General features: G+C 40.6%; 1 protein-coding gene across 4 annotated transcripts in view; it reads right to left on the reverse strand.

The window, feature by feature from the left end:
- The window catches only part of afdna (afadin, adherens junction formation factor a), a 113,618-nt gene extending 92,024 nt beyond the window's left edge, over nucleotides 1–21,594 (reverse strand). For all 4 annotated transcript variants that reach the window (XM_073492722.1, XM_073492721.1, XM_073492720.1 and 1 more), the window contains exon 1: nucleotides 21,352–21,594. In XM_073492722.1, coding sequence (XP_073348823.1) covers nucleotides 21,352–21,453 — 102 coding nt within the window. In that variant the 5' untranslated portion in view covers nucleotides 21,454–21,594. The remainder of the gene's footprint in view (nucleotides 1–21,351) is intronic.
- Between the last annotated feature and the right edge of the window lie 581 nt (nucleotides 21,595–22,175).

A 22,175-nucleotide genomic window follows, 5' to 3' on the forward strand; every position in this document is an offset into this window, starting at 1 on the left:
ATATTTTCGCTCTCATTCTCAGTAACTATAAAGGAAAAGGGGGGAAGAGACTTCGAAAAAAGCCAGAAAGGTCACACATGCTTCTGTGCGTGTTTGTGTGTGTGTGTATCTGTGCCTGTGTGTATGTACAAGAAAGATCAATAACAGTCTGCAGTGGTTTACAGGGGGGCTGGTTAAACACGCCGGCTTGTGATCAGGGCTGTGGAGTTACACACAAACATGCGTGCGCACACACGAACGTGATCACAAGCGTGACCTTACCAGGCGTTTCTGAAGGTCCAAACGTGCAGAGAATAGAGAAGCACTCCTAAGAATGCAGTGTGCACACATGCCAACACACACACACACACACACACACACACACACACACACACACACACACACACACACACACACACACACACACACACACACACACACACACACACACACACACACACACACACACACACACACACACACACTCTCGGGATGAGGTGTTGAATTATGCAGGTCCGCCCACATCTCTCTTTCTCTCTCTCAGCCTTCGAGTGACTTTGGTGCAAAAACAGGGGGGAGGAAGTTATGACAAACTATCATACTGACCAACAGACCAAAACAGTCAAACAGTAAACACACCTGATAAGCTACCTGAGGCAGATAACAGGATGTTTGCAGGTCAAGAAGTCTAAATTTGTCTCTCTTACTGTAGATCCAAGGCATCAACAGTAATTAACTGCTGGGTAATGTAGCCTTTAAAGCCCTATTCACACAAGACAAGTATTATCTGGGGTCCTTTTATGATTTTAATATCCACAGAGGTCATCCGTGTGCTTAATCCTGCATGAATCCTGAATGACTAAAACTTCTTTCACCACAAATTAGCTGGAAATTCAGAGGTCATCTGATAAAACTGGATTTGTTTGGGTTTTTCTGCGCTTTTCTTCCCTCGCTCTATGATGCTGAGAGTTACTGAGGCTACAGTGAACATTGTTAATGAGAGCTTTGGTAACATATCGGGTGCAAATTCTGCAGAATCATTAAGCTACTCAGCATGAAGACCAATTTGGAACAGGGGAAATCTGAAATCAGTAGACTGGAATGGAACAGAGTTTGCTGTTGTTGACAAAACAGTCTCAACTCAAGGTCGACTTACTCGCTTGTTCTTGGGATTTTCCTCATATATTTTGGTCTTCATCAGCAGACAAAGTATGCTTAGCGGCCATGGAACTGCATGTTTACAATTTACATTATTCTAGGAGACTTTTGTCGGAAGTAAATTCTCATGACTGTAGATGTTCCAAAATCAACAAGGCAAGCTCCATCTGCTGAAGACTGTGTGATAGGGTTGAAAGCCCTGGAAGAAATGAGTAAATGGACCCAATTGAGAATATATTGTTACCTGCTGTTTTTAAAGTCAAGGAAAGATTAGGGACTTAACTAGCAAATTATTTTATTACCGACTAATCTGATGATTATCTTCTTGCTTAATCATTACATTTTCAGACTAGAATGGCACCCAGTAGAGCACATACCTTCGCCAAGGCCCAAAAGTCCCCTTGTGCACTTACTCATAGTTACCAGCATCCTTAAATAGGCCAATACGCAATGTTAAAGAAGAGTGAGAAAAAATTCCTTGATCTCTCCTTCTATTTTGATCCGCGCCAAAAGATTTGTGGAAATCCGTTCAATAGTTTTTCGTAGTTTTGCTGACAAACCAACCAACCAACAAACGGACACAAGTAAAAACATTAGCTCCTTGGCGGAGATAAAAAATTACGCAAAATAGTCATCACAACGTTCTGGAAATCCAAGGTGACACATTCAAAATGGTTGTTTGTCTCACAAACGGTCCAAAATTCAAATATATTAAATTTGGAAACACTTAAGGCACCAGAAAGCAACATATGCACACATTTCAAAAGCTTTATTTTCTGACCATTGACTAATCAACTCATTGAAATGTAATGGTTAGTTGTAGAGATGCAACAAAGCTAATCAATTGGTTACTCGTGTGTCTTAATGGCCTGCAGCTTCTTGTGCTGTTAGCTGACAGATAAAAGCAGCCACTAACTGGTTAACTTAGTGGAGCGTTTAGAAGCTAAAGAGCAGGAAATGGAGGAGACCAAAACCAAGCTAAAAGGAGAGTGAACATTGGACTGTTGGGTGACTAAAAAACATGACTCAAAAAGACTTTCAATGTGGTCTTGTGTCAGCAAGAGCTGTAAAGATTAGTCAGTTAATCGAATGAAAGAAAAGCAATTGCCAACTGTTTTGATAATTTATTAATCTTTTCTGTCATTGTACAAGCAAAAATGTTAAACACTTGAGGGGTAAAAGTCAGAATTTGCTTCTTTTCTCTGTCAGTGATGACAGTAAATGAAGAGACTTTGGGTTTTTCACTGTTGGTTGGACAAAACAAGCATTCTGAAGATGTCACTTTGGCATCTGGAAAATTGTCTGAAAATAATCGGCAGCTTCCTCAATAATGAAAATTACGGTTTGTTCCAGCAATAATAGTCACTTACATTCGTCATACATTTTTTTGACCAAAGAAACGAGCCAAATACTGAAATATTGAAAAATTGCATGAAAGTGCAAGTGGGCCTGAGGTACAAATCCTGTGACACCAATGGGTGCTTGTCCACTTCCACACAGGGCTGACAAACAGCTGACACTCCCGTGTACAGTAGCCACCAATGCAACTCAACACCGACAAGCTACTGAACACTGCTATGGCAACCACTTCACAGCTGGGTGTCATGTTGCCATGGCGCTGGTATGCTGGCCATGCCCAGTTCTCAGGTGTCAGGTGGACAAACAAAGAAAGGAAGGAGGGAGCTAAATATGCTACTGCAGCAAAAGTGGTCTGAGTCTAGCAAATAAACCAAGATCCTCAAAAATAAGGCTTTGTTTAATCCAAACTAATTATTCCAAATAAGAGCAGAGAGACGCTTGATGTTCAGTTCCGTAGATCAAGACTGAAAATCCCCACTTACACTGGAAAACATTTCAAACAGCATCTCAAGGATAGAAGCAAAGTAAGCGTGCCAGACTGCAATGTCACTCCTCCTTCTCCTGACTGATCCCCAGCTCCTCTTTATCTTCCAACTCCTTCTCCTCCTCGCTGACCTGAATCTCACAACCCTGATGATAAAAACTGGATCTGAACGAGGAGCTCAGAGCTTCAACAGTGGCTGGCTCTGACATCACATCCTCACTATTTTCATTGATGGGTTTCAACCTTTTCCTTGTTGTGTCAACACAATCTGTAGTGCTTAAGTCTCTATTTGCCCCACTGGGGTCAAACTACATTTGGAGGATTATCACAAGGCTTTTCTATACTGAAAAATACAGTATGACAGTCATGAACAGTTTGACCTTGACAACTTGCTACATTGCTGCCAACAAGTGAAACTATAAATGTAATTTGTATGATGGACAGACTTTAACCCTAAACATATGAAATCAGACGAATTCCCCACCAATCTGCCCCTTAAAGCAAGCACCCTAAGGGAAACACTGTAGATCTTACAAAAGTTTTTGATCTTTGCAATACTCCTTGTGTCCTAAAGCATTTTGTAACAAATAAGGGTTTTAGCAGTGTCTGAAAATGTGTCTGAGTGGATTCAAGAACTTCTGTAGCACACCAAAAAGACAATTTATTGGTCTTAAAACCTGACTGTCATCATAATGTCTGGGGCGGATTTCTAACTAGCATTCAGAAAACCTTGAAATGTCTTGATGAAAGTCGCAGATGTACTTAAACTGATGCAATTGATGCCACAAGTATCCAAATTAGCAGGTGACATCATCTGGCCTTCCCCAAAAACCCAGAAACTCAGAGCAGGAGAAGCCCTGGACTGACTGAGCCTCATTTCCACATGTGCAGGATTTACTCCAGCAGTCCGTCACAGAAGTTTCAAATACTTTCCACTGGTTGGCTAAATTGCCTGGTATCAACAGCATTTTGTGGTGAATTCTGCCACTTACAACACTGATGGATAATATAGTGCATTTGCAGCAGGCGCTGCCTCCTTGGACAAACAACTGACCAGGAACAGTAGCTTGGACTGCAGCCTATCCCGTTCTACACACACCTACAAACACACACTCAGGTCACACACAATAACATCAGGGAAACTGGCAGACCTTTTGGCCTTAAACTGCTAATGAATGCACCGACACTAGCTCTGTTATTGTCAAGCAAATCTGAAGCAAACTTTTGAAACAGTGTCCAGAATTTATGACTCACCAGCCAAGTTAAAAGATAGATGAAGAAACAACCATGCATATTTTTTACCAGCAAAAATAATATGTTGCTTTTGTGTGTCAAACGTGCATTTATATCAGCACATTTCATGGACATAATGAGGCATAATGTTGAACAAAAACTTTGATTAGTGGTTAAACAATTCAAGCCTGGCTAAAACTCAAAGACTTCTTTGCTATCACAAATGTACAAAACAATCAAATATAAGAGTAACTTTGAAGGTTCAGAATGCTTAATTAATCAACTTAAAAATTAATAAAAGGGTTAGGATTAAATATATTTTAAAAAATAGCTACTTTGGCTGTGATCTCGCTCCTTCTCTCTGAAGTCACCACTCTGTAGTCTTGCTCAATGTCCTGCCCACATCACTATCTGATTGGTTACGCCTTACAAGAAATAGCTTATCAACAGTGATGGCTACGGTGTCAAAGAAAGAAGAAGTAGCAGATTTAGCTGCGAGTATTCCTCCGTGTTTTACTCGCCAAACAGAAAATCCTTGGCAGGTGTTTATTTCGGACCCCATTTTAAAATAACACGAAAAAGAAAAACAATAATTACATGTTTCCAACAACTGGCTTGGGGGGCCACACAAAGTGTAGTTTCGTCAGAAGATGGCAGAATATGCTATGCTATACATGGCTGTAATCAAGTACAGTTTGCCAACCACCAATAAACCTAAAAGAAGAAAAAGAAAAAAGAAGAAACAAAACCAGTTTCCTTAACCATCTACAAGGGACGTTGATTTTGGACTGGGAATCTAAAGGTAACACTCAGAAAGACCCTGACAGCAGTAACAACTTCCTCTTTTTCTCCTTGCAAAAACCACCTCTGGCAAGTATAAAAACATTTTTGTGAAATTGTGGACGTTTAATGGAACTATGCCTTTTCCATCAACCTTTTAAAAGTGATACTGCAAAAAAGCACACAAAAATACGCTAGTGGAAACACAGTTTATGAGAGACAATTCCAAACTAATTATTTTTCTTTCTATTCCTTGAGAGAGATTCTCTCTCTCTCTCTCTCTCCCTCCCTCTCCCTCTCCCTCCCTCCCTCCCGTGATGTCAGCCCCAGTCACACATCACCACTGCACTGCTGTGTGTTTGTGAGTGTAACTGTCCGAGTGTCTGTGTGTGCGTGTCAGAGCCATTCTTATGAAATGGGGTGGACAGCTAAGATCAACAAATATGAGCGGGTGGAGCAGTGAGGAGGGAAGTCCCCGGCGCACTGAGGTCTCACAATGTATTATATTATTGTATTTTTTTGGTTTGAATTCTCCACCAGGCCCTTCCAGTCGGGTGGGGCTGAGCCGAGACAGGGCGAGGCCGGGGTGCAGCTCCACTGGGGGGTCTTGTAACAACTAGCAGATGAGAGGAGTGGAGTCAGGACAAACACACAGCCCTTTTCATGTTACTTTAGGCTGCAGCAGTGATTCTCTGACAAACACTGACAGTGTCTCAAAAATATGTGCCAAGCTACTTTACTGCTAAACAGTAAATAAAAGATTAGATTTTCTCCCAGTGGCTGTTTATGTTAGCTATAGATTGTTCACTTTAGTAAAACTACATGACTCTGACTCTGTTGTACTACTTTGCCAACTTGGGAGTAAAAGGGGCTACAAAATGATGTACATTCAGATTGGGTAATAATATCAAATAACACTTTATCTTAAAATGCATTTTGGATAAGACACAAAACGTTAAGTGCTTGCTTGGAAACATGCCGTGATGGTGTACATTTGCTTGCAAGTAAAAGTGGCGGCAATTGATTTTTATGGCCAGACAAGAACAAGAACAAGACACCATCTAACATATTATCAACCAATAGTTGTTATGATGTCAATTACTATGATAAAAGATTAAGACAAGCAGCAAATCTTCACATTTAAGAAGCTAGACCCAGCAAATGTTTGAGCTGTTTACTTCAATGATTAATCAATTAAATGACTAATCATTAATCACAAAGCACCAGGAGACAGAACAGCATTAAAATTCTGGTGTTTTGTTTTGGTCTCCTCCATCTCCTGGCTCTTTAGCTGCTAAACGCTCCACTATGTTCACCAGCTAGTCTCCAACTTAAACTATCTGCTCTTTGGTGCTACAAAGGTAGTGTACAGTGAGTTTATCAGAGCAGTCACAGCTAGAAGCTAAGCGATAAGACTGAAAATCAACAGTAAACTTGAATGGCTATTAAAACAAAAAGATGAGCTGAAACATACTGAAACACAGCATGGAAACTTTACAATTTGATGATAATTCTCTGTAGATTCATCACTATACGACACCTCTCTCAAGAGCTAAAGGATAGCATGCATCATTTAAAAATCTCACATACGTACATGTACACTTGACAGTGTAGTGTGCATTAATTTCATCAACAAAAGCAGAACAAAATGTTGCTGTGAATACAGTTAAGCTTTAACAAATTCCTTTTTTCCCAAAGAAATCATGAGAAAGTGAAGTCCAGTGAGTCCAGTTGAGTCCATCTGCACATCTGCTGTCACACGTTTGGTATGTTGATTCTTTTCACAGACCAACGACACCAAACCAGCAAACATTTCAACACACACACATACTGAGCCAAACATTCTGTGGTCCCAGTCTTAAAAACTGTGGAATGTCACTTGTGTGCTCTGTTGTTGTTTAGTACAGCTCAGTGTGTGTGCGTGTGATTTGCGGAGGGCTTGTTCTGCTGGTAATTAGGTTTAACCAATCAAGAATATATTACACCCGACAGCAGTTTATCGAGGCAGATATCACAATGCAATCCAATGTTCCACACTGGCCTCATTCAACCTGACCCAATAACTGGTGGGAAAACACTGACTGTGTGGATGTGCTAATAAATCTCACTTAAGGAAGCTATAGTTTGTGCACTTTTTTCAAGTTTCATGTTTTCATCTTCTCTTGGTCCAACACCTGCCTTAAACTGTTTCTGGATGTACATGACTGCTATGTATTGATTGGAAAACATCAGATCATCGCAATTTTTGATCCTGACATGTGATCTTAGTTCAACCCTAATGGTTCATTTGTAAAATGCTGCAAAGACAGACACGCTGTGGTCTGAAGGTATATTACTGGTAGTTTGTCGAAATCTGACCACTGGTGTCTGAAAACAGAGGGCATCACATTATCTTCATGTCTTTACAAGTTCCTGTTCAGATCATCTTACCGGGACTGGATCAGATTATTTTCATTATGACTACTATCAATGACTTGATTTATCATATGCTCTATAAAAAGTCAGAAACTCTTCATATTTCTTGTCAAAAGATCCAAAAGCTATAGCGTTTACTACAAATTATGTAAAGAAAAGCAGTAAATCATCAAAACTTGGCATTTTTGTTTTAAAAATTGCTTAAATGATTGATTGATTGATTGATTGATTGATTGATTGATATAAAAGCTGTCATAACTTCATTTTCTCCGAGTCCACTACTGGACATAGTTTCTGTTCTAACATTAATGACAGTGCCAGATTTAATCCATTTAGGTTGTTCATTCAATTCGGGAGATTTTATGAAGTTTTTTAATGCATTTTTTCTTTTTTTACTTGTGCCTACCATTTCCAGTAGGGCTTCAACTGTTATTTTCAATGGCAATAAATCTGCTGATTATTTTCTAGTTCAATTAAATCATTTAGTTTATAAAATGTCATAAAATAGGGAAAAACGTCCATCCCTGGTTAATTTTAATAAGATTTTCAGTTTAATATGATATAAAAAAGAGAAAAGCATCTATCTCTAAAGTCTGTGTTTGAGAGGCTGACAACAGCATTTTCGCATGAAAAATTACAATTAATTGACTATTGAAATAGTTGCTTTTTCTGTCAATAGACTAATCAATAAGTCGACTTATCATTGCAGCTCAAGTTTCCATAATGTCTTTAGGCCAAAAAAAGCATCAATTTTTTTTCCTCCAGTCAAATCTGAGTTTGTTGACATAAATGCACTCCAACTAGTAATTCAGAAGGTTTGTAAACATTTTGTTTATACTTCGTCTTTTATGATGAATTCTCCTTGTGCGACTGTTGCACATGCCCTTTAATTTTTAAAGGCCATGACAATCTAGCACTAACAATTTAAACAGCTGAAACACTTTCTTGCAGTAAACTTTATTGAAAAGAAAACGCAAATAAAACAAGAAATGCAACCGTACAATTAAGTTGTTTTTAATGTGGATTTTTATTTACAAGCCACCCAAATCTAATATTTTGGTTGTGGCCCTCCTGCAGCCCCCCTCTGACCACAAGCAAACTGCCAACATGTGGCAAACAATAGGTTCTACTCCCAGTAATGACACAGACACATCCCTCCTTGTTTTCCCTCCTTGTGGGCCACGACTTAGACATTGATCTGCCGCAAAGCATCATGGGAGCCGGCAGCGAGCGCTGCTAAACACTCACAGTCATTGGTTCCTGATTGCTGTCTGATCCTGCGAGGTCAACGGGGGGTTACCTCCAGTGTTATTGGCCCGCAGGGAGGCGAGTGGGCACTGACTGACAGGTAGGAGAGCATATCAGCTGCCTGAGAGGACGACGCAAACCAATGGAGGCCGGAGGAGAGAGAAAAGGGGCAAGGCAGGGAGGAGGTGAGCCAGGCCTCTGAGGGATTAACACGGTCTGACAGGCTGGCCGGGACAAACACACACACACATACACACACAGCTTTTAGGGCGGGCTGCTCTGCTGAGCACACACAATACACTGCTTGTTTTAGAACAAGAGGAAAGAGAGAAAAGATAGATAAGAGAGAGGCCAAATCACAGAGAAGGAATGTGTGTTTGACAGAGGCAGAGTGAGCAATGAGAGAGCGAGATTATGAACCACAGGTGCTTCCACGGAGAGAGAAACTCCCACTGGGGCCTTGATGTGAATTCCATGAGTCTTCCGCGACTTTCCCAATTGTCTTTCTTTCCTAAACATCTCAACTCCAAGTTTCACTGAAAGCTCTCTACTGTTTAAAACTTGCTGGAAAATACACTCACAAATACATATCGCACTTTGTTAAATTTCCCTACATTTCCACAGAGTCTATCGAGTTACTTGACCTTCTCCGTCTGGAATCCACTTCCCAAAACTCCATTTGCATTCCAGGAATTCCATGACCAGTAGGATCCCTGAAAACTGTGACATATTACCCAGTTGGATCCTCACAAGATCCTCAAACGCACACACCCACACACACACACTCAAACAGAGACCATGCTGATGTGTTATTCTGGACTGCTTAGGGAGGCTTCTTTAAAGGAGCACTTATATGCATATATTGATCAGATTTCGGCGGCCCATCTAAGAAAATTAACTGCCTGCAGCCAAAGCAGAGCGAGGTTTCTGCAAGATTGACCAAGTTTAATTTAAGGCTTAAAGAACCTGTAAATTAAAGTGAGCATTGATTATCTGATAAAGTTTGCAACATAAACAAATGTAAATAAAAAGTGTGGAATGTAGTTCTGTGTAACTGGGATCAATTCTCATACTCAACTCTGCACTGAGAAACCACAACACTGAGAGACTGTATAAGTTGATTTTAAAGGTTTTTCAGAAGCTTTTATTTGTGTTTGGTATATGCTTCAGTTGCTGTTTTGCATTACCTGGATAAATCTTCTGTTGTTGTTTTCTCTGATCTCTGTGTATAAATACCAAGTAACTGAGGTAACTAATGTTGGGCTTGATGGCACATGCTGAAAAATGAACACCACCTGCAATTAGCTGTGTATTTGCCTCCTAGTAATCAGCGTGTACTGCTACTAAACTAAAAGCAAGCCTGTGGGGACTTCAGGAAATACTAAAGCTAATACTACCAATTAATCTTTTGTCCAACCAACAGTCCAAAACCCATTTAAGAAGCTGAAACCAGCAAATGTTTCACATTTGTGTTAGATTCATTAACTTTCTTTCTGCCTACTAATCAATTAATTGACTAATTGTTGGAGTTTTATAACTGACAATGACATTACAAAAAAAAAAAAAATATCAAGCTTTTGAAATGTGTGCATATGGTGCTTTATGGTGCCTTGTGTGACAGCCAATTGAATATTATTGGATTGTGTGTGAGACAAAACAACCATTGTGAATGCATTTCCAGGATTACACTATTTTTGGACATTTTTATCAACTCAACAATAAATCAAGAAAACAGTTGTCATTTTTCTTACTATTTCATCAAATTATTAAGTCAAATCATGTTCACTATCTGATTACTAACAAAAGTTGTCGAAATTATTTAAAAAAAAACATTTTTTTACTTCAGTAATTAGATTACATTTTTATGAGCACATCTTGAACAAAACTCTCAGGAAAGAGATCTTAAAAATACAGACTTTAATAATAATAACAAGTAATTAAGCTAAACTGCTAGTCTTGCTATCTTGTCCTGTCTTATTGTGTTACAGCCATCTCACTGCACAGTCCTTAAATGCTTTTAGTTAATGGTGGCTATCAAGACCTTCAAGCTAAAATCAAAGATGGACAGAATGTGCCAACCCTACCCCACCTCTGTGCGGAGCATTCGCAGCTCCGAAGAAGTCAAGTCAACCTTGGGGGAACAATGCTAACACTTATTTTTGTTGCCTTAACCTGAACAAATTTTGACAGATAACTAAAAAAATTTGTTCCACACAGGACACCAACTCCAATCTCGACCCAATCAACCACCACGACTCGCTCCGTCTGCTGACTTAATCGCTTTTGGGTCGGTTGCAATGACTATCCTGGAGTAACATTAGCCCCATTCACACTGCCCTTTGCATGTGGGGATCCTGCGCCAATTCGCCAAAAATACCGCAGTTATTTGTGGAGAAGTGTCTGTCAACCAACTCTTTGTCACATTTCTGCCCGAAAAACAGCGTCTGTCCCCGGCAAAAAACTAACTCACCAACTGTTTGTCGCGGTGAAAAAAATCACCGCGACAGTCAGCCCTCCCGACCAAGACTTCAGTGAACTTTCCCCCATAAAACAGCCTCCCTCCCCACGAGTGAAAGAGTCAGACAGCGTCCTGTTGACTGATGGTGATTATGTAATTATGTAATTTAGAGAAAAACGTAACTTTGTCATTTTCAAGGATGTTTGGTGGGTCAGGATCCCAATCACAACACATTATAACTGCATCCATATGATTATAAACAGTCAGCGGGTACATGTTTAGATTAACAGGAGGACACCGGGGGAAACACGTTGAAAAAAAACACACAAACGTCATCATCATGACGTGGACCATCATGCCTCTTTTGAAGCCGCGGCACCGGCTTGCTGTGTGAATTACACTCTGGTTCATCTTTTACGCCGGAGCTGCTTGGCTCAAGTGTGAACAACCAACGGCGGAGATCTGGCGGTCAAGCATGACCCCATCCTTCTTTTTAACAGGCAGCAGCCAATAGAGCGAGGCCAGCTGCATTAATTACAGCTGCTTCAGTGAGATTAGATACTGAACTCACCAGCAGAAACATAAAGTGGATCCTGATTTACAAAAATGTGGATTTAAGAACAAAGAACATCACCGCCTCCCATCCATGCTGTCAAACTGGTGGAAACTGTCAGAATTAACAACAATCAAGACTGAGAGAATATGACAACTGAGCAAGCAGTGAAATTACAGCCAACTCAGTGTTTAAACCACAAACAGCCAACCAGTGACAAAAACTACAGCTTCTTTGAAAGAGCTGAATCGAAGATGACTGAGCAGTGGTTAGCTGATGGAAATGAGCTGCAAGGTTACTCACCCAATCATGTCAGTCCACCAGCCTATGTATTTATGTGTGTACCTGTTCATGTGTGTGTGATAGAGATGGGTCATAACTCTGCTGGACAGGCTATAAGACGTGTGGTTGTGATCTTTCACCCTGCTTTGTAATGAACCGCTGTGGAGAAATTACTCACATGCACACACATACACACACACACAGGTTGGCCATGAAATGTGACATCTCAGACACATGCAGAGCTCAAATTATCTCAGGACTACAGAGTGTGCAGTCAAACTAGGACTAGAGCATCCATGTGTCTGCAAGGTTGAATCCAGAGTGACTACATCTGCAGTGGCAGCTTAAATTAAAAATTAACAACTAAAATGAACAAAATAAACTTCTGACCTGTCCTCTCAAGAGCCCTGAGCTGATTTCTGATTAAAGAAGCAAAGTACTTCAGTAAAACGTAGGCAGTTAATCAAAGGGACTGGAGGGCTTAACACATAAGTGTATAAGAGAATAATAGAAATGCAAGAGAAATATGGGCTGTACACCTGCTAGTGTGTGTGTTTACATTTCTCCAGATAACACTTCAAGCTCCTTTCCATTAACATCCGACTCAGCCTTCACCCATTTTCACACAGTGAGTTATTCATGCAACCTTTGATTAATCACTCTGTCCAGAAATTCTACTCTAAAAGCAAACAAGGAAACATGTAAAAGATAAAACAGGGCAGCATGAGCAGACTAATCAGGGTGTATGTGGTCTCCACAAAGCCACATTTTCAGGGGGTTCATGTTAGACCCCATTTGTAAATCAGCACGTGGTCTGAGATGCATTCTAGCAAGATGTTACAGGGGGGAAAAGGAATGATCTCAACAACTGACATACATCATTTTTACTCCTTCCAAGGGGAACTACATCAATAAGCCTCTGGTAATAGCCATAATCATTGGGTCTGTCCATTGATAAGGCAGCAAACTCTGAACATTGACCCGCACATGCGCGCGCATGCGCACACACACATTAATCGTTGTCCTTGTGTCTCCTGTATTTGATGTGTTATGTATTCTTATTTGTGTTTAACTTTTAGTAAAGGCCTAACCAGGGACAGGGGTTGCAAATTAGTCTTGACTAGAAACCTGTATGCATGGCATCCATTTTATATTTTATATGAAACAATGTACAATGTATTTGTCCCTGCTCAATAAACTTCTAAAATAAAAAAATAAAAAATAAAAGCAATAGTGACACTGAACTCAAAAGCCAGTCAAAAACAGGGCATTTATTTATCTCGGTTCGAATCATGACTCATTTTAGTGGGTCATAACACATCGGCTGTGAAGTTTATTTGCCATACTGTACAGTGGGTGTCACTTGGGTCATGACAATGCCCCAAATGTTCCCTGCAACGGACTGGGTAAGCCTTGTTTTGGGCCTAGCCCCTTGCTGTAAACGCCTGTCTGTCTTACTTGACATTGCACTTCCTGCGTGACTATTGTCCATGTGCAGACTGTAATGTCGATGCTGAAATGATATGTTGTGTAGCCCTAATCTACCTTGTTGAGGGAGAAACGTGAGTAAGATGATAAAACTTTTGTCTGGCTGGTAGACCAGGGAGCCAAGTGTGGCCAGCTACACTATCGCCAAGATGCTGCTGATAGGCAAAACCAGCTTAACTTTGATTTGTAGTGCGTCATGTGCACATTTTTGCGAATAAACAAAGAACGTCCAGTCCATTACCACCACCCTCAGGACTGGAATGGGGCCGAATGTACTTTGCATGTAGCTTGGGAGGACCACGTCTGAAGAAGGGCCTGAGTCCGAAACATCACACAAGGAGGTAGCAAATGTTATAGTCATAGTTTAGCCACACTCGGCCGACTCAAGAGCAGCAAACTGAGCAAATCACTGGATCCAGTTCACTTCAGGTCCAGAGCTGCATCACAATAAATCCAGCACACTATAATCATACACACACAGTCTTCTTTTACAAGCCTGTCAACTACCGGGTATGTGTGTGTGTTAGTGAGAGGCCTCTTTTGCAGAGCTCTTGTAGTCTGTGCTCATCACAGCTACAGTGTTACCATGGTGACGCAGCCAGCTAGTGGCCACATGACATGATGAGAGAGAGACAGAAAGGGAGGGAGGGCATGTCCGATGAACACAGAGGGACAATGCAAACAGAGATAAATGCACCAAGCGGCCGGTCAGCTACTGTGTGTGTGTGTTTGTGTGTGTGTTTGTGTGTGTGTGTGTGTGTGTGACCTCACGGTATTGTAAGTTGTGGCTGAGGCCAGCAAATCTGTTAACCAGGCCTCTACTGTGCTGCTGCCAAACACGCTGCTACTATCGCCAGCTGCTACTGAAAACAGGTACACACACCAGGCCGACACTGACCTTTTAGTCAAAGTCACACCCCAGACAGTCAACAGTCTTTCCCCTCAGCAGTGACAGCGTTACTTCTTAGAGGTACATAACATCTCGTCATTGAGCATTTTGACCTTTCATGAAGGTCCAATGCCATTTCACAAAGAGCAAAAAACACATAATTCCCTTCATCTGAATAGCACTTAACTGCACGATGTGTTTTTTTGTCATTTCTTAGCATGTTCAATAAAAAGGTAATCTTTGTTTATAGACAGGCGTGTAGAAGAACAGGTGAGAAGTAAATAGGGGTGAGCAACATGCCAATATCTACCATGTGATAATATAAGGGTTGCTTCTCACAATTTCTCTTGAGTCTTCAGTTGACTCTTTATTTACTACCACAAATAACAAAGAAAAGCAGAAAATCCTGACATTCAATGAGCTAGAACCAGCAAATGTTTGACATTTTTGTTTGAAAAATGACAGACACAATTAATCGATTATCAAAGAACTTGGTAATTAATTTTCTTTCGATCTAATATTCAAATGGTTGCAGCTCTAGACTAAATACAGGCAATTTATAGCTGAAACAAACAACAGTCAATTAACCAGTTAGTAGATAGAAAATTAAGTCATTTTTAAAGCAAAACTTCCAAACATCTGAAGTTCCAGCTTCCAGCCAGCCTAGGAAATGATCAAAGCAGGGGACGTGACTGGTAGATTAACTGATAATGAAAATAGTCAGATATTGCAGCATGGCAATATAAACTTGTCTACTGTCAAATATTCAGCAATGCTGTTTAAACTGAGGCATCCATCTCCTTGCAGTTGAGGGGAATGCTGCAAATCAATGTGCAGGTTGGCATTATATCAATATTAGATTTTTGTATTGATTTTACATCAATGAGATGGAGTACCTCAAATTGCCAGGTATTTAAATTTGTACATCAGACAAAAACTAACAGGCTGTCTGGTTATTTTATCCACAGAGTTTGTCAAGAGATTTTTCTGGAAGTTTGTAACAATATAATGCTCTATAAAATTATATATTGTCATACAGGATTTCATCCATATCACCCACTCCTAGTCCCAAAAAGAAATATAAGAAATTAGCTCCTGCACACTGTCAACTGGTGTTACAGTTTTCATTAACCAGGCAAGTGACAAAAAGCATGTATATTCATAATTTAAAAAGCTAACAACCCAACGAAGAGACCGTGATATTAATTATGCAGAAGATGAAAACAGAACAAATATCTGAGAAAAAGTGGGAATGAATATGAGGGCTTTGAGGGCCTTACCCTATTTAAGTTTCAAGATAAAACTTTATGGGTAATGTCAATAAAAACATGAACAAAATATAATTAATAATGTAAAAAAATATCTAGAATCAAGACAAGAGTTGCTGCACCAAAACAAATCTTAGTATACCAACAACAATACCATTGAAAAGGGTTTTTCCAGGAAACATGAATCTGGTGAAATAAAAATCTGACCAAACATCACCCTGAAAACAACCCAATCATTCCACCTAGACCACAGGAAACACACTATCTCCACACAACACACACTTCCTTTTTCCTGCTTCCCGTGCGGCAGGGAAACAGAGGGAGTGGCCGCTGATGTCACAGTCAGTCTGCTTGCATGTTGGATTCAGGTCCCGTAGGAAGTTGGTAAGAAGGTGGATATGAGCTTCCTGGTAGTAAGTACCTTTCACACCAAATTCAGCCTGTCAGAAAATAAATAATTGCTGTGTTTGTGGTTGAGTATATTATGACTACAGTGAGAGGGGGAACCTGAAATGCACACTGGGTTTCTTCAGGTTTCAATAAATTAATAAAAAATATAAAACAATAAGATTTTCAAAAGACCTTTATAAGACCAGATTGAGTGAAACTGAATGCCTTTTTCATGCCCATACTGGCAAAAGTATGAAGGATATGAATGAAAACCAAAATCTGAGATTTACTTTACACATTTTTTCACATTCAACGCCATGTTAGCATCACAACCCACTAACTGGTTGTGCTCCGATCATTTCTGGCCGGGCTGCACAGTTTGCAATATGTTGGTTTGGTTTTGCAGTTTTGCTACAGAGTGATCAATACAATTTTTTTCCAAAAACACATTTAGAAGAGAGGCTTAAGTTAATCCAATTTTATAAAAGTAACATTGACTTCGAGACCATTCAAAACACACATTTTAAGGCCTAAAATTTTGATTATTCTTAAGACTTTCTAAGGCTTTGAGGACCTGCAAAACCCATGAAAAAAGAAAAATAACTGCTTTCATTGTCTGCCATCCTACTGGGTTTGCCCCCCTCATATGGAGTGAAGGAAACAATCCAGTACTGCTACTCTACTGGGTTACAAACCAACCCTGTCTCTCAGTCTTTCCACCTCCCAGGGCCACAGTAAAGATGCCCAACTGAAAATGTCACAATACATCAACACACTGTCATCCTATACAGCCATGCAAGACATAATGGAGCTGAGGAATGTATTGAGACATGCTGGTTGTATTTCTAACCGAAGAGTTCTCCACCTATAAACTACATCCTGTCCTGAATTCCCCTTATATTCAGCCTTTTCATTGTAGGTTTAGTCCATTCAACTAAGGCAAAAGGTGTGGGAGATCTTCCTCCTATTCAGTTTGTTGTGCAGCAATGTGCACTGCAGTTGCACATTTCCCTCTCACATGTGACTCGTGTCATTTTGTCACGCCATACACTAATTTTCTTTACTATGTGACCTGCAGGTTACAGTGACACAAATTCAAGACATTTTAAGACCTGGGTTAAAGCTGCTAGCATTTCAACAACCAGAAAAAACAGAACTGAAGTGAGAAAAACAGAACCAAGAACATGCCTGACAATCAAAAGTTGTGAATCTATAAATAAGCAACACAAGGTTGAGGAAGTATCAGGACAGAGTACATTTAAAGACAAGATGTTTGGGTCTGTTCAGCTGAGCAGAGTCGATAAAAAGAAAATATCTGTCAGGCTGAGTCAACCTGGTTCTGTCTTCCAAGCGTGGGAGTCTAACTGTGGACAACTGGAAGTGAAACTATATAACAGGACATATTATTAATGCAACTTAAAAGCTTTAAAGTCTATTTAAAGTATTCATTCTTTTTCTCTTATATTTAGATCCAAAACATCGTTCATCGTTTAAAGCTCCTGCAGACACTTTGCTACTGGTTTCTCTATCTACAAACTGACACGCAAACCACATTGTAAATGTAAGTAAAGTTAACAACGTCATGTATAACCTCATATGATAATATTTGGCAGCCTGCAGAGATTTTGCAGGGTCGGTGTTCAGTGGGATTGATTTCGTGGTGGTGAAGACCTTGTGCACGGCAGGATCAATCGAGAACTGGATGGACAAAAACTCTGCTGATCCCATTTTAAAACAGAAGCAGCTATTGAGGTGCTAAGAAGAAAAGTGGAATAAAGATAACTTCAATTAGCGCCAGGCATACTCTCACCGTCATGCCACCCTTTGGTTTGCAGACTCACGTTTTGTAGACTCGAGTTCAGCATTACGACGACACCATCTTGGTTCATTTAAGCCAGAAGTGACCATATTTGGAAAAGAGGATGGAGCTGGGGAGGATATCCTGATTGGATCACAAAGTAGCCCTAAATCATACCCTGCTTTATCATCTATTTTAGTCTAAATCGGACTATAACTTACAAAATCACGCTTTATTGAAGACAACTTGAAAGGAATGATTGAGACCATAAACTCAATAGGAAACTGTTTACTGATGTAATAAATCAAGTAAGAAGTAGCGTCATTTTCTCATAAGCTTACATACAATTGGACTTCTTTTTGAAACCAGTCGATTTTGCCCTGCTGGCAATTAGAAATGCCCTTCGGGTGAAGGGCATTTCTATGCCGGCTTCACTTCACTAATCCAAGAAAAGTCACACTTCTACAGGAAGTGACCTCATTATTTAACTACACTTCAAACGGCTTCTGCCAGGGAAAGTGTTCACATAATATACGTCAGACCTGTCTGATTAAGGACAATGTTACATGTAATTACTGTATGAAACAGTCCTACCTGCTTATCACAACACTATCTCAGTCACTTCCTTATGCCTAATTGTATCTCTAGATAGTGCACAGTGAGTGAATGTAAGGTGATACGAATCATCTATTCTCCATCATTTATCTTGCACTGTATACAAGATCTACTTGTCCTGGACAATGTGTGTCAGTATGTACTGCTAATGTTCAGATATGTTCCCCACTCACATATCACACATATACTCACAGTTGGGTATCAAAAACAAGATTTCCCTCGGAAACTCGATTTTGAATTCTGCCCACCGGTTCCTGAAATGTCACTTTGGATCTACTGTGTTCTATATTTAAAGTTATATTCAGGAGAATCTTGACAACAACTTTTCTGTTATGCACAAGGAACTGCTGGATAACAGCTGTCAAAATTCAAAGTCTTATATACATGAAACCTTGTGTTTTGGGGAAGATTCCTGCGGATGCTGCAGACTGTGCTCACAATCCTAAAAAAGCTCAGTGCTTCTCCTCAAACGGGACTGAGACTATTATTTTTAGGTGACATGTAGCTATGCCACCATATTCTGAAAAGCAATTGTCTGACCTGGATGCAGGAATTAAATGCTGATTGTGTGTGATCACAACTGTTAAAACACACAAAGACAACTATTAAACCAACCTCACCTAAATGATCCAATCTCTAATAATCTTTTCTGCCCTCTTTCTGGAGCAGTATGAACAGAGACAACCTAATACAAAAGTGAAGCAAAGTAAACTTTCCCACAACCTTTTAATCCAAATAAAACAAACTGTTGGTGTGATTGCATCCGAATTCCACTACATCTATTGTGCCACATCTTTCAAGCCTACTGTTTATTGAATTCTACAAAAAAAATAAACCCCCACATCTCTGCCTACAGCGAGTCCCCACGTGACACAAGTACCTGTTATGTTATAATGAGCCCCTCTGTAAGTCCCACAGCAGGACTTATTCAGTTTGGGTTGCAAGATTAAAAAGTTTGAGAACCTTTGCTCCAGACTAATCAGTCATCCACGGCTAATCTAATCACACGAATGATCTCACTGGTCTCAGTAGCAGTTTGGTCAGAAATTACAAAATTAAACATATCAAATAAATTATCAAACATGCTGGTTGTTTGTGGCAAATCAAATCTAAAATCAGTGTGAATCACAGATCGTACTGTAGTTTAATTACAAATGCAGCATATTTCATGCACATGCTACACTGGCGCAGTCCAGACAGTGTGAAGGACACTTGTGCAGCTTGGGGGCTCTACCAGCTGACATATGGGGAGGGTGTGGTGTGGCGTGGCAAGGATGGCCATGCATCTGCTTACATTTAATCATGTTCAACTGGACTAAACTCTGAGCAGTCTCCAGCAGCACTGCTCCTTGTACAGTGACAGAATTACGGGCTTGAGAACTTCTGGACTGGGTTAATCATTCCTCTCTGAATGGAGAGGTTGTGTGAGCAGTACACAACCCTGGCCAACGGCTGGCCAGCTTCAATCCTGATAAATTAATCGGCTCAAGACGAGGAGAGGGGACCCTGTGGCCCCCCTACACCCTTATCCAAGGAGAGGTGGGGGGTGGGCTACCCGCCTAAAAACACTGCAGCTGACGCAATCAGACACACAGCAATAAATCAAAACTACTTAAGCATGAGATGCACCAGTTAAGGGTTAAGGTTAGATGGATATTGACTAACTCCTTAAGGACTAGATTCATCACCCAGCCCTTGCAGTTCTCTAGTAGCTAGCTAGCTTCATGAAGCCTGCAGGGAGGAGTTCCTTATCCTGTCACGTTGTTAGTAAACAACCACAACCTGGGTCCAGACGGTAGATTTAATTACAGCACAGCTCCTCAATATGTTGCAGGGTCAAATTATTGCTGGTCAAACAGGCAGCAAGCATCAAGCTAGCTCCTGTGAGGACAATGCAGGACGACATGACATAGTGTGTGTATGGCACTGACAGGGACACTGACTGTGTTGTGTTGGCTGGTAGCATCCGAGCTTTGAGCGCCCTACCTGGTGTTAGCATTTACACCCAGCTTGTTGCTAATACTTTAAGCTTTTATCTATTTGCCCTGCGTATCAAACAACCTCACCGTGTTACTGGGTTTGTCAGCCATTGCAGCCAGGCACTGCTGCAAGTCCGCTTCACGACCAATACACACCGCTAACACTGGCATAGCTGGATTTATTACAACTTTGGTTCCTCATTCAAAAACCAATAGTATGTATTAAACAGGGATGCTGCTTATGGGACTTGCAAGCTGCTTCTGTGTAACACAATGTCAGGGTTCATGTTTGCTCTACAGGTAATGTGCTTGCTAACTAGCTAGCTAACCCCGATACGTGCCGTTCCCTCTTGTATTGGAGACAACACGCCAAACTCCATTCAAAATCTGGCAATTCAGTGCTGCCTCTCTTATCGCACACGTACACATTTCACCTCAAGATATTCATAAATCATTGATTTTCACTTGAAATTCGGCATACTTATTATACACAAAGCACAAGTTGGTTTTGTAAACTGTCAACTTTGATAATTATTCCTTCTATAAATCTAGCTACTTCCCAAATATACAGTTGTGGGCGGTAGCTAGCAGCTAGCTAACGTTACGTTTGTGTGAAATGCCTCTGGAATAAATTATTTAACCCAAACATGGTGTAGATATGTGGACACGTATTTAATTAGCTTGTTGAGAAGCATAAAAGCTCTAAGATGTATTTGATTTAAAGGCATTGTGTTGTGTATATTACGACAAAGTAAAATCGCAAGATTTTTCAATGGAGTTTGGCATTCATTCTCTCCATGCACGTACGGGGACTTGCCACCGAGTAAACCAAGTAAACCACGCTGCCCACAACAGCTTGGCTTTCAACGTTTCTTAGCCAAGTGTCAGCCGGTGGTAGCTTTACGGTCTCCCATTCACCCAGGAGAGGCCCGGCGGGACCGCGGCCTCTCCTGCTACTCCGGGGTGGTCTCCTACCTCTGTGGGCCGGCTGATCTCGAACAGGTCGAGCCGGTTGGCGTTCCAGTGGTTGATGATGTCGGCCAGTTTCCTCCTCTCCTCCTCCCTGCTCCCCGACATTGTGGACAGCCTTTGTGACCCTCTCGGTCCGTCCGTGCTGTTGAATAAAACTTCCCGTAAGGTTAGTCCACAGGAGAAGAAGGCGAAGGTTCAGGTCTGCTGTTTTATCGCCAGTACTCGGTGCGGTCTGTCTCTCTGCTCACCGACCGACCTGCTGTCTGCCTGATCTGTTTCTGCTTCGCGTTCCCGGTGCGCCTCTGCGCGCTCCCGATGCACTCTGGATGGATGCGTGTGCACGCGCAAACCTGTTAACCGTTTGAGGGCCAATAAATGTGATTCATGACGCTGCTTTTCTCAGCAGGGATAAAAATAGTCATCAAGTAGCCCAGTAAGCAGCATTACGTCAATATGTGTTAATTATGACTCCAGTTACTCTAATTTAAACTTCCAACCTGTTTTTTTCACTAACATGTGGATACAATTGACTTTACTTGACTATTAAAGTCAAGTAAACCAAGGATTTTATTCTGAGAAAATTCTGAAAAAAATCTACAAGTTGTGTATTTATTTTTTCACTTTTTTTTGATAACATACAATACAATTATTGTAAAAGATGTCGCATGTTCACAAAGACACTTTTACCAACTTTTAATCAGATGAATTTAAAGTGAACAAAAGCTTATCCAAGAGAGGTAGGAGCTATAAGCTTATACAAAACTTACTAGAAATACTTCTAAAATCTCAAGGAATGTTTTTTACATTCACTTAAATAATATTAGAAA

Source organism: Pagrus major, chromosome 22 (genome assembly GCF_040436345.1).
Source record: "Pagrus major chromosome 22, Pma_NU_1.0".
Classification (NCBI taxonomy): Eukaryota; Metazoa; Chordata; class Actinopteri; order Spariformes; family Sparidae; genus Pagrus; species Pagrus major.